At 37.8% G+C, this 12,359-nt stretch overlaps 1 protein-coding gene across 6 annotated transcripts in view; it reads right to left on the reverse strand.

Moving 5' to 3' along the window:
• LOC126458130 (kinesin-like protein unc-104) overlaps positions 1–12,359 on the reverse strand; it is a 376,183-nt gene that overhangs the window by 11,709 nt on the left and 352,115 nt on the right. For all 6 annotated transcript variants that reach the window (XM_050094968.1, XM_050094971.1, XM_050094972.1 and 3 more), the window contains one exon: positions 6,656–6,900. In XM_050094968.1, the coding sequence (XP_049950925.1) occupies positions 6,656–6,900 (245 nt within the window). The remainder of the gene's footprint in view (positions 1–6,655; positions 6,901–12,359) is intronic.

Consider the following 12,359-nt stretch of genomic DNA (forward strand, 5'->3'; position numbering starts at 1 on the left):
TAACCTCTAATTTCCTTAAAATTCCACAAGATCCAATTACATTTAGCACTAAAAAATATCACTGGGTTCTAGTGAGACACTTTTTAATCACGGTTTTTCCCTTTCTTACTCTCAACATTAAATACAAAAGCACAGGATGTACTTTATTATTATTCCTTTCGTACATGAACCATGGACCTTGCCGTTGGTGGGGAGGCTTGCGTGCCTCAGCGATACAGATAGCCGACCCGTAGGTGCAACCACAACGGAGGGGTATCTGTTCAGAGGCCAGACAAACGTGTGGTTCCTGAAGAGGGGCAGCAGCCTTTTCAGTAGTTGCAAGGGCACAGTCTGGATGATTGACTGATCTGGCCTTGTAACAATAACCAAAACGGCCTTGCTGTGCTGGTACTGCGAACGGCTGAAAGCAAGGGGAAACTACAGCCGTAATTTTTCCCGAGGGCATGCAGCTTTACTGTATGATTAAATGATGATGGCGTCCTCTTAGGTAAAATATTCCGGAAGTAAAATAGTCCCCCATTCAGATCTCCGGGCGGGGACTACTCAAGAGGATGTCATTATCAGGAGAAAGAAAACTGGCGTTCTACGGATCGGAGCGTGGAATGTCAGATCCCTTAATCGGGCAAGTAGGTTAGAAAATTTGAAAAGGGAAATGGATAGGTTGAAGTTAGATATAGTGGCAATTAGTGAAGTTCGGTGGCAGGAGGAACAAGACTTCTGGTCAGGTGACTACAGGGTTATAAACACAAAATCAAATAGGGGTAATGCAGGAGTAGGTTTAATAATGAATAGGAAAATAGGAATGCAGGTAAGCTACTACAAACAGCATAGTGAATGCATTATTGTGGCCAAGATAGATACGAAGCCCACACCTACTACAGTAGTACAAGTTTATATGCCAACTAGCTCTGCAGATGACGAAGAAATTGAAGAAATGTATGATGAAATAAAAGAAATTATTCAGATTGTGAAGGGAGACAAAAATTTAATAGTCATGGGTGACTGGAATTCGAGTGTAGGAAAAGGGAGAGAAGGAAACATAGTAGGTGAATATGGATTGCGGCTACGAAATGAAAGAGGAAGTCGCCTGGTAGAATTTTGAACAGAGCACAACATAATCATAGCTAACACTTGGTTTAAGAATCATGAAAGAAGGTTGTATACATGGAAGAACCCTGGAGATACTAAAAGGTATCAGATAGATTATATAATGGTACGACAGAGATTTAGGAACCAGGTTTTAAATTGTAAGACATTTCCAGGGGCAGATGTGGACTCTGACCACAATCTATTGGTTATGACCTGTAGATTAAAACTGAAGAAACTGCAAAAAGGTGGGAATTTAAGGAGATGGGACCTGGATAAACAGAAAGAACCAGAGGTTGTACAGAGTTTCAGGGAGAGCATAAGGGAACAATTGACAGGAGTGGGGGAAAGAAATACAGTAGAAGAAGAATGGGTAGCTTTGAGGGATGAAGTAGCGAAGGCAGCAGAGGATCAAGTAGGTAAAAAGACGAGGGCTAGTAGAAATCCTTGGGTAACAGAAGAAATATTGAATTTAATTGATGAAAGGAGAAAATGTAAAAATGCAGTAAATGAAGCAGGCAAAAAGAATACAAACGTCTCAAAAATGAGATCGACAGGAAGTGCAAAATGGCTAAGCAGGGATGGCTAGAGGACAAATGTAAGGATGTAGAGGCCTATCTCACTAGGGGTAAGATAGAAACTGCGTACAGGAAAATTAAAGAGACCTTTGGAGATAAGAGAACGACTTGTATGAATATCAAGAGCTCAGATGGAAACCCAGTTCTAAGCAAAGAAGCGAAAGCAGAAAGGTGGAAGGAGTATATAGAGGGTCTATACAAGGGTGATGTACTTGAGGACAATATTATGGAAATGGAAGAGGATGTAGATGAAGATGAAATGTGAGATATGATACAGCGTGAAGAGTTTGACAGAGTACTGAAAGACCTGAATCGAAACAAGGCCCCCGGAGTAGACAACATTCCATTGGAACTACTGACGGCCTTGGGAGAGCCAGTCCTGACAAAACTCTACCATCTGGTGAGCAAGATGTATGAAACAGGCGAAATACCCTCAGACTTCAAGAAGAATATAATAATTCCAATCCCAAAGGAAGCAGGTGTTGACAGATGTGAAAATTACCGAACTATCAGTTTAATAAGTCACAGCAGCAAAATACTAACACGAATTCTTTACAGACGAATGGAAAAACTAGTAGAAGCCAACCTCGGGGAAGATCAGTTTGGATTCCGTAGAAACACTGGAACACCTGAGGCAGTACTGACCTTACGACTTATCTTAGAAGAAAGATTAAGGAAAGGCAAACCTACGTTTCTAGCATTTGTAGCCTTAGAGAAAGCTTTTGACAATGTTGACTGGAATACTCTCTTTCAAATTCTAAAGGTGGCAGGGGTAAAATACAGGGAGCGAATGGCTATTTACAATTTGTACAGAAACCAGATGGCAGTTATAAGAGTCGAGGGACATGAAAGAGAAGCAGTGGTTGGGAAGGGAGTAAGACAGGGTTGTAGCCTCTCCCCGATGTTGTTCAATCTGTATATTGAGCAAGCAGTGAAGGAAACAAAAGAAAAATTCAGAGTAGGTATTAAAATTCATGGAGAAGAAATAAAAACTTTGAGGTTCGCCGATGGCATTGTAATTCTGTCAGAGACAGCAAAGGACTTGGAAGAGCAGTTGAATGGAATGGCCAGTGTCTTGAAAGGAGGATATAAGATGAACATCAACAAAAGCAAAACAAGGATAATGGAATGTAGTGTAATTAAGTCGGGTGATGCTGAGGGAATTAGATTAGGAAATGAGACACTTAAAGTAGTAAAGGAGTGTTGCTATTTGGGGAGCAAAATAACTGATGATGGTCGAAGTAGAGAGGATATAAAATGTAGACTGGCAATGGCAAGGAAAGCATTTCTGAAGTAGAGAAATTTGTTAACATCGAGTATAGATTTAAGTGTCAGGAAGTCATTTCTGAAAGTATTTGTATGGAGTGTAGCCATGTATGGAAGTGAAACATGGACGATAAATAGTTTGGACAAGAAGAGAATAGAAGCTTTCGAAATGTGGTGCTACAGAAGAATGCTGAAGATCAGATGGGTAGATCACATAACTAATGAGGAAGTATTGAATAGGATTGGGGAGAAGAGAAGTTTGTGGCACAACTTGACCAGAAGAAGGGATCGGTTGGTAGGACATATTCTGAGGCATCAAGGGATCACCAATTTAGTATTGGAGGGCAGCGTGGAGTGTAAAAATCATAGAGGGACACCAAGAGATGAATACACTAAGCAGATTCAGAAGGATGTAGGTTGCAGTAGGTACTGGGAGATGAAAAAGCTTGCACAGGATAGAGTAGCATGGAGAGCTGCATCAAACCAGTCTCAGGATTGAAGACCACAACAATAACAACAGGTGAACTAATTCCCATCGAGCAGTTCTCTAGGTGAGTTCATATGCTGCAGTAGACAACAGTTTCAAAAGTGTAAAATGCTGAATTGATGGTTCAACAGATTTGTTATTTAGTTACCCAACTTTCTCCTCCATAATACTGATCATGTTAGTCAAGTATATTTTGGATACCAGACTCAATAATCCTCAATTTTCTATATAAACAATTTTAGTCCATAGGAGGGCAAGCTATTGGTTCTACTTCCTTGTTGACATTCAAATCTTTCAGAGCTTTCAATGAATGTTGATTTTTTTTGTAAAACCTTTTAGCCAAGATTGCATAAAGGAAAATAGATAACTGCACCAAAAGCAAATTGTGGAAATAATAGAACTCCACACCTTAGTCAAATAGCTTTAACGGAATTCCAAAACGAATGCATATGCAAAGTACTCATCTTTCACAAACAGACTATTGCAATCTTGTTATAACTATTATCCTGAGCTTCCCCAAGTGAACTCATCAAAGTGTATTTGCAAAATATGATTTCTAAAAATTATTTGACTGACATTTATTTGGTTGTGTTTACCATGGAACACACTATCATAGTTGAAATGAAAGATAAGGTACGTATCATGTTGAACACCACAGAAGATCATACGTTTTCTGTATGTATGTACATTCATACATTAGCTTTTAGTTACTGTGTCTTGTTTCTTTTGTGGACATCAAGTACTTTTAGCTCCGGATGGGGTGTTATACAGAATACTTTCTATGTTGTTCATACCAGACATCACAATTTACAAAACAGAATTTTCAAGTGTAAATGTCTGCTTGCAGCTGATGATGCTTGAGAACATAGGTTTGCAAAGGGAGATGTCAAGAAGAAGATAAATAAAATAGTATAAATGTGAGCAATTCCCAAGCTAATGCACTGTGTCATAAACTGTATAATCTAAAAGTGTAAAAGTGTAAAGCTGGGATGTCTTCTTCATTAGTTCATGCAAAGCTTTATCCATTTGGGTTCTTAGACAATAAGCACTTTAAGTTGTGGTTCTGCTGAGGAAGGGTATTTCAAACAATTACAAATAGCTTAGGTGCAACACTCATTACTTCTGAGTAATATGGAATGCAAATGAGATAATATTGTGTAAAAGACTATCCCCTTTGAATAAAAGTAGCTGGAGAACACAAGCATAAAACTGTCCCAGTGATTTTCTGTAATACATTGTTAGCAATTAGAACTGCTCCACTGGATTACTAGCTATGATTTTTTTCACTTTGAGCAATATCTTAATATGATATATAATTCTTATTCAAATACTACACTGTGAGTTTGGGAATTACCCTTATGAAATATTAATAGATCCACAAGTATCTTGACTGCATATCAAAGTGATATGACAGTACAAATTCTTTCAATAATGCCATTCCTTGTAAGAATTAGTTACAAAATATCTACAAGGAAGGGTGACTGAAATAGTTTTCACGTCAAGGGTGGCAAGCTCTAAAGGAAGTATCTTTGGAGTGAGAAACAAGCTTGCAACTCATGTATATTATATTTCAGTTTTGATGATAAATGTCAGACTGTTCACCAAAAGATTTACAATTTCAGCAACATAAACAAAGGCTTGTAGAGGGTGAATACCAAGAAAAGGCAATATCTGAAGCTGTGTAGCTTACAACAACATTGTCCTTTTGAACAATGACATGGCTATGGCTTGTACGTTCCCTTTTTTTGCAAGCCAGAAACATGCGGAAGACATTAATGCATCTTTGTCTGCTGACACATCTGTCATGTGGATTTTAGGAAGCAAAGATCAGTCAGCTGAAACCCATGCAAAGTAAAAAACTGCAAAATTTGGCAGAAAGAGTTGTTCAATGAATGTGACATACGAAATCGTAGCAAACGGAGAATCACATGCACGGAAAATGGCTTGTGAACTCAGGACACTTACTTTATATTTCAAATGTTTTAACTGATCAACAGGAATGTGACAGGGCTGAATGCAGTTATTTTGTATTCGTAAACAGGTGTAAATAACATGCTGCAAATATGAGCACTGCCAAAAAAAGAAAATAATTTAATACTGTTGTTTTATTTGGTTACACAAGACAAAAATCTGTGTTGTTTCATAAGTTATGTTTAAATGACTTAAAAAATAACTTGTGAGCCGTACGCAATACAACTTATGATAAATATGCTAATTAAGCTTGGGTAATTTAAACAAATGCCAAGTGTATTACAAAGTGAAAGAAAATGAATGATTTTATTATGAATCTGTATAAATTAATTCTGTGGTTCTATAAACATTCTTATCAACATATACTGCTGGCATTGTCTAATTCTGCAATGAATGCCATAAATATTCTGACATTTAGCACCAAAACAGAAACAAGTCACTGTCACTTAATGATTCCAGTAAAAAAATCTGCTGCATTTTTAGAGGGGCAATGTTAGAAAGAAGGTGAACACTGAAATACTCCCTTTTCTTCATCAAGGTCTGCACTACAAATAATGTATAGTGTGTGCCATTCATGCTATAAGGCAGATGAGCATTCTGTTATAGCTGTTGCCACATAGTCTCATGTTTTCTTCTGTCAGCTGTTGTGATTTTCCTTGTCATTTGCCTTCCTCTCATAGTTAATAAAAATGGCATACAAACAGATCACAATTACAGACAAAATGTGACTAAAATAATGAATGTAGGATATATTATAGCCCATAGCCTTTAGCATATAAAAATAACAAAGCTGAGTGTTCTGGACATGTTTTATTGTTCCTGAATATTCAATACTTAACATAATACACTTAAGGACAAAGTGATAATAATGCTGTAAGGGTCACTACAGTTTATGGGGAATGACTACTGGAAAAATGAAGCCATCAATGATTACTGAATCACTGTCAACAATACTATTCAAACAAATTCTTGTCATAGACCAAAACAGTTAAGGGGTAGGGTCTACTCCTGTTCTGGTTGTGAAAATAACAATTTTTATTCCCATGACTCTACCTTTTGAGAATAATTTGTTTAATCTGATATATAAAATAGTCTCAGTTGCGCCCAGATATTGCTGCTTCATGTCTAATGTTAAGATCAAACACATATGCAAACGCTACCACTAATTCTGACAAAATATGTCTTCACAGATAATACATACAGATGCCAGTACTAAAGTATGTTCTTAATAGATAATGGATAGAGATGTTAATACTAATTGGCTTACTTTTTCAGACTTTGTGAAGTCATGACTGCAAGTTGTGGATGGATTCCTGTCGATCCCCAGCCTTTCTCTAAGGAGCAACATGTGCCGAACTCTCTCCACTTCCTCCAACCGTGTCAGCTTTTCAAGTTCCCACTGATGATCAAAAATTAGACTGTCTCCACGGGGTCGCCAACCGTGTAAATTCTCTTCACCACGCACATATGTTGAGCTCGTGTCCAACACTCGGCGTTGTCGCCTTTGGACTCCTGTGAAATAAATAATGTTTGGCTCTTGTGCTGATCTGACTCTTTTGAATATTAAGTTTCCTTTTCCTCTCGCAAGAATATCAATAAAATTTACAATTTTTGGATTGTTCCAGAAACCTTAGGTGAAAGTTAGAAATACTAGAGTATCAATCAAAATATGTGATGTTTAGTGACATGCACATTATTTGTGTTTTTATATACATTGATAAATCAAAACATTATGACCACTGCCCACCGTGATGTGGTATGCCACCTGGTGGCATTGCGGTAACAAAAGTATGTAAGTGGAGCAATTACTGATGGGGGATCACTCTAGCAAAGATATGGGCTGCAAATGGAGAAATCCATTGAGAAAAGTGACTTTGACAATGGGCAGATAATTATTGTGCAGGGCCTGTGAATGAGTATCTTTAAAATGGCAAAGCTGGTCGAATGTTCACGTGCTAATGTTGTGAGCATCCATGGCAACAGGTAGAAGGGACAGTGAAACTGCCAGTAGACACCAAATAGTTGGATGTCACAGAAAGTGGTGTTTTCGAGGCTTGTCTGCTCTGTAGAGCAGGATAGATGGTGATATAAGGCATCTCTACCAAAAGATCACAGCCCTGGTTCACACACAAGTGTTTTGGAGAACATCGTTCATCGTACGTTTCTGAATAGGGAGCTCCGCAGCACACCATCCCTATCTATTCACTTGTCGACCCAATGATTTCGACAGTTGTGATTGTAGTGGGCACGGGACCATCATGATTCGACTGTAGTTCATTGAAAACATGTCAGCTCTTTGGGTGAATCACATTTTTACTACTCTAGGTTGATGGTCATCCCCACACACGCCTGCATTGAGGTTAATGGTGGCTCAAAACGTGCAGTGCATCATGGACGCAGGCTGGTGGGAGCAGCACTACGCTATGGGAGATATTCTCTTGTGCATGCATGGGACCTGTAGTAGTAATTAAAGACACACAGATAGTTACAAATCACCTGCATCCTTTCATGATTCATGTCTTCCCCAGTGGCGATGTTATCTTTCAGCAGTATAAATGTTCTTGTCTCAGAGCCAGAAACAGGCTACAGTGGTTTGAGGAAAATTATAGTGAACTCACATTGATGTCTTGGGATCAAATTAGCCTGATATAATTCCTACGGAATCCATCTGGGTCACTATTGGGCACCATCACTGCGTACGCAGATCAGCGGCCCGTTATTTACATGAATTACATGACCTGTGCATACACATCTAATGCCACATACCTCCACAAATCTACCAACAAACTGTCAGATCCATGATATGCAGAGTCATGTACTCCATTCCAAAGATGGACACACAAGCTATTAAGCAGACGGTCATAATATTTTGGCTCATCATTATATAGCTAGCTGTTATCGGGAGTGCAAAGAAGGATAAATCAAAATAAGTACACAAAAATACACAAAAAATTCATACAATGGAAAAGCATTCAGTGACATACAGAGCACACGTACAATGTAAGAATAAACTACAGCAGGCACCACTCAATATGGACAGGAACAAATAGCATAGAAGTGCACAGGATAAGACATTTTTGTAGGTGTCTGAAGTACACAAAAAAATGATTAATGGTGTGCAATATCACTTTTCCTTTGCAGAACTTTTTGACATTCTCAATAAAACAAACATCAATCTGCAATGTTAACAAAACACCATTCTTATGTCAACATATAAAACTGCAGCATTGAGGGATAAAACAGAAATATGCAGGAAAGAAAAAATATTGAAATATTTATAGAAATCCCCACCAGTAACAAATGGAGACACCATCTTGATTTGTGAACAATTACTACTGATCATACCTCCTCCTTCAATTCACATAATATGTTCCACAGCTGTAGATCCTGAGTGATGTCTGTTTTTTGGACATGCCTGAAAGAACAGGCACCACACATTCATACAATCTGTATGGCTATTAATGTTTTAAGAGAGTCTGGAGCAGAACTTACAAATTTTCTGAAATTTCTACATTTGCATTTGCAGTGTTCTTGTTCTTCTGTTGCAAGAACTACCAATTATTTGCTGAGGGCACAGCATTCCTGCATTTTAATAGATATGAACTTTATATAAATGTAATGATGCTTTGCCATGAGCAAACTGTGAGTAGTTATTGTACCCAATGGATATGGAACTTGTAGTGCCTATGTTGCAATCTCAGAAAAAAAGCCATGAGAACAACCACAAACTCTATCAAAAAAATTAACAAGCCATACAACTTGTATGCAAGCAACTAATCTTATGAATGTATGATTGGGTATGTGCAATAACAATAGAGGTATGTTTATAACCGTACTATTATTTCATGACACTTATGACACTTTTGTAGAAAAAAAGTGAAGTGTATCTGGGTAACAACATATCACAATTTTCAGTTGCATATGTGCTGACACTAAAAACCCTAAAGATTACCAAATAATAATTTTTTTAGAATGCTTTAAAAACTTACAATGAATTCAAGAAAGACAAGTCCCACATCTCTTATCCCAGCACAATAATGGAGCATAAAATATTCCTACATTTTTAAAAGTCCGAAGTTGCATCTTTTTGGGCTGTACTGTGTTATTACACTACAAATTGACCTACAGTTAAGTAAAAATTAACACTTACTTGATTCACCTCAATGGGCAATGAATCCACAACCTTCAGTGCAGATATACATTTATGTTTGAACTCCAGTGGGAGTCGAAAATTAGCAAGCATGGAGAACATGGATGGGAAATGTAGATAGGTGGTATTATGTGGGTCAGTGGGGGAGTGTGTTGAGATAGTCCATTCATTTGCGATAAACACTGTGTCCAGGTGGTGCAGTGATTAACGCACAACTGCCTCATAACCAGGAGATCTCGGGTTTCAGGCCTGGTCCGACACACATTTTCCCTCATCACTGCTGATTCCACATAAAGTCCCAATGCAGCTGATATCATTAATTCCTTCCCTTTCCTTTCCTTTCTCCCTCTCGACCTTCAATTTAGATAATGAATGAAGTGACTTATACATTAAGTTCACATAAATGTGTTGTAGCTGTGTCTCCGCCAGATGCGATACACAGCATTATCTTCAGAGGACACCTCACACCAGCCAGTAACAATATGGCACCACACAAGTGGTATAGTCAGTTGTCTCCTAGGTTGCACTCACACCAAGAACTACTTTATGATTCCAACAGGACATTGAAATAGGCCATTCCTCCACCAATAGTTAGGTCTCTCACCACAGAGACAGCTGAAACCTGGAACTATTAGATGAATCCACCAAATACTTCACACGATGACATTTATATGCTGAATGCATTATTTAAATGACCACACACTCAGCCAGTTATCCTGCAGTTATTGCCCAGTTCCAGCAGTTCTTCGGTTCTACAGTTGCCTACAAGGTATCTACAGCACTGATGATGTTAGTTGTCAGATAATTACAGAGAGTGTCAAACGTAACAAAAGTGACAGACAAAGAGTTTACCTGATGGTTGGTAGGAAAAATGGTGTCCACTGTCATGAAGAACTATTTATTAGTCTCCTGGTTTCAAACTTTAAAACTGAACTGTCAAAAAGATACAAAATTACTGTCCAATATTCAGCATCTCCAGCGAGTCACCAATCATGTTGGCAGGGAAACCCTTAAATGCCCCATCCGAATCCCATATTCAGTCATCCTGACAATCATCCAATGTGGATGATGAGCAGTCACTTGTCCAAGGTTGCATGAATTCAGCACATGTAGTTTTAGTCCTGGGATCCTCGTGTGGTTATCAACTTCTCAGAATACATCGTAGGTATCATTTGTTTTAACTTTTGTAACTCAATAGGGACCTAGATTCTTGGTCTTCACCTTTAATGGTGTTACAGTTTGTGTACGTTTTATTACCACCAGATCACGAATTTTGTACTTTGAAGCTTTCTTCTGACAATGGATGAAGCTAGCACAGTTTTCTTCTTGCACATTGTCAATTTTCAGCTTATCATGTTCTTTCAGTTTTCTGCTTTCTCTTCAAATAAACTAATAATTTCTTCCTCTAATACTTTTGCTGATGTGAAGTTCAGTCTGTCTGTGCATCTCAACTCCTATCAAAGGTTCAAATGGTGTTCTGTGGTATGCTGAATTTATGGCATACTGAATTGATGTTACAATCTTATACTGTTCATTATGGCTATCAATACTAAGCTTAGCAATGATTCTAGCCAAAGATAGAATTGATCCTCTCAACATGTCCATTAGTTGTAGGTAGTCCTGTCGTTATTAAAATGTGTTCAGTTCCTGCTGTAATGCAGTGTTCCTAAAATTCTTGTGAAGTACAGCAAGTTCCTCTATCAGTAGTTATTTAGACTGGATTCCCAAAATTAGTTTTCTCTAATTCCTTCTTACAAATTGCTTCTGTTTATTTTGTACTCTTTACAGCATACAGCCAGGTGAACTTAGTAAGTGCATCAATAATACTTAGAATGTACTTGTATGTTTTGTGCGTTGATTTAAGTGATCCAATATGATCCAAGTGATAAGCAAATACTGGCGCACTTTCTTTGAATAAGGGATGAAGGAAACTTTTCTTCTTTCCTGATTTCTTATTAACAATTAAACATTTCACACAATTAGAAATAACTCTTTTTCATTTTTCCAGTCAAATCTGTTATATAATAATCTTGTTTTACCTCCTCTTCAGTTCGCTTAACTGCACAAGCTAGATGATTTCACAATGAATATTGCATGAACCACTAAAGTCTCTCTTCTGTCACAGAACTTGAAAAGAATTCTGTTTCTCGTTAAAAAGTTTTCATAGGGCTGGTTTTTGAGAATGCTCTTAATTGCTGCTAAATCATCATAATTCTCTTGAGATCTCCTGATTCTAGCTATCAAACTACCTGCAAAACCAAACAATACATTCACACGATGGCTTAAGGCATCTATATGTTTCATCCTAGAATCAGATTGGTGTTCAATGGTTCAGTAATGCTCTTCCATGACTAAGGCCCATCTTGCTATTCTTGGTGACAAGTCCTTCTTCTCCATAGTCTTTTGGAATGCAGCATGGTGCATTACAATTTTAAAATATATATCTAGTAAATACACCAGGCATTCCTTCAACAACAACTAAAACTTTGTGCTTTCAGATGAGATAGGACTAAACCTGTTGCAACAGAAGTGTCGTTTTCCCTTGTTCTTGTGATTGTGGTTGCAATCACTTGGTCCATGACCACTGGTACCACAACTGGAACATTTTTTGTTTGGATCCCAAGTTGCAATTTTAGTATTTCTGTTATTTGCGTCTTTAGCATCTTTCTTACTGGAGTTTAAATTTTCATTGCTGTAAGTTTTGTTATTTCTTTTTGGCAATGACTTCACAAATCTCTCTCATAATACCTTGTTTTTCCCTTACACCATCAATCACATATTGACAAAGCGACTTCTTATCAATTTCAGCACAGCTGACAAT

Source organism: Schistocerca serialis, chromosome 2 (genome assembly GCF_023864345.2).
Source record: "Schistocerca serialis cubense isolate TAMUIC-IGC-003099 chromosome 2, iqSchSeri2.2, whole genome shotgun sequence".
Lineage (NCBI taxonomy): Eukaryota > Metazoa > Arthropoda > Insecta > Orthoptera > Acrididae > Schistocerca > Schistocerca serialis.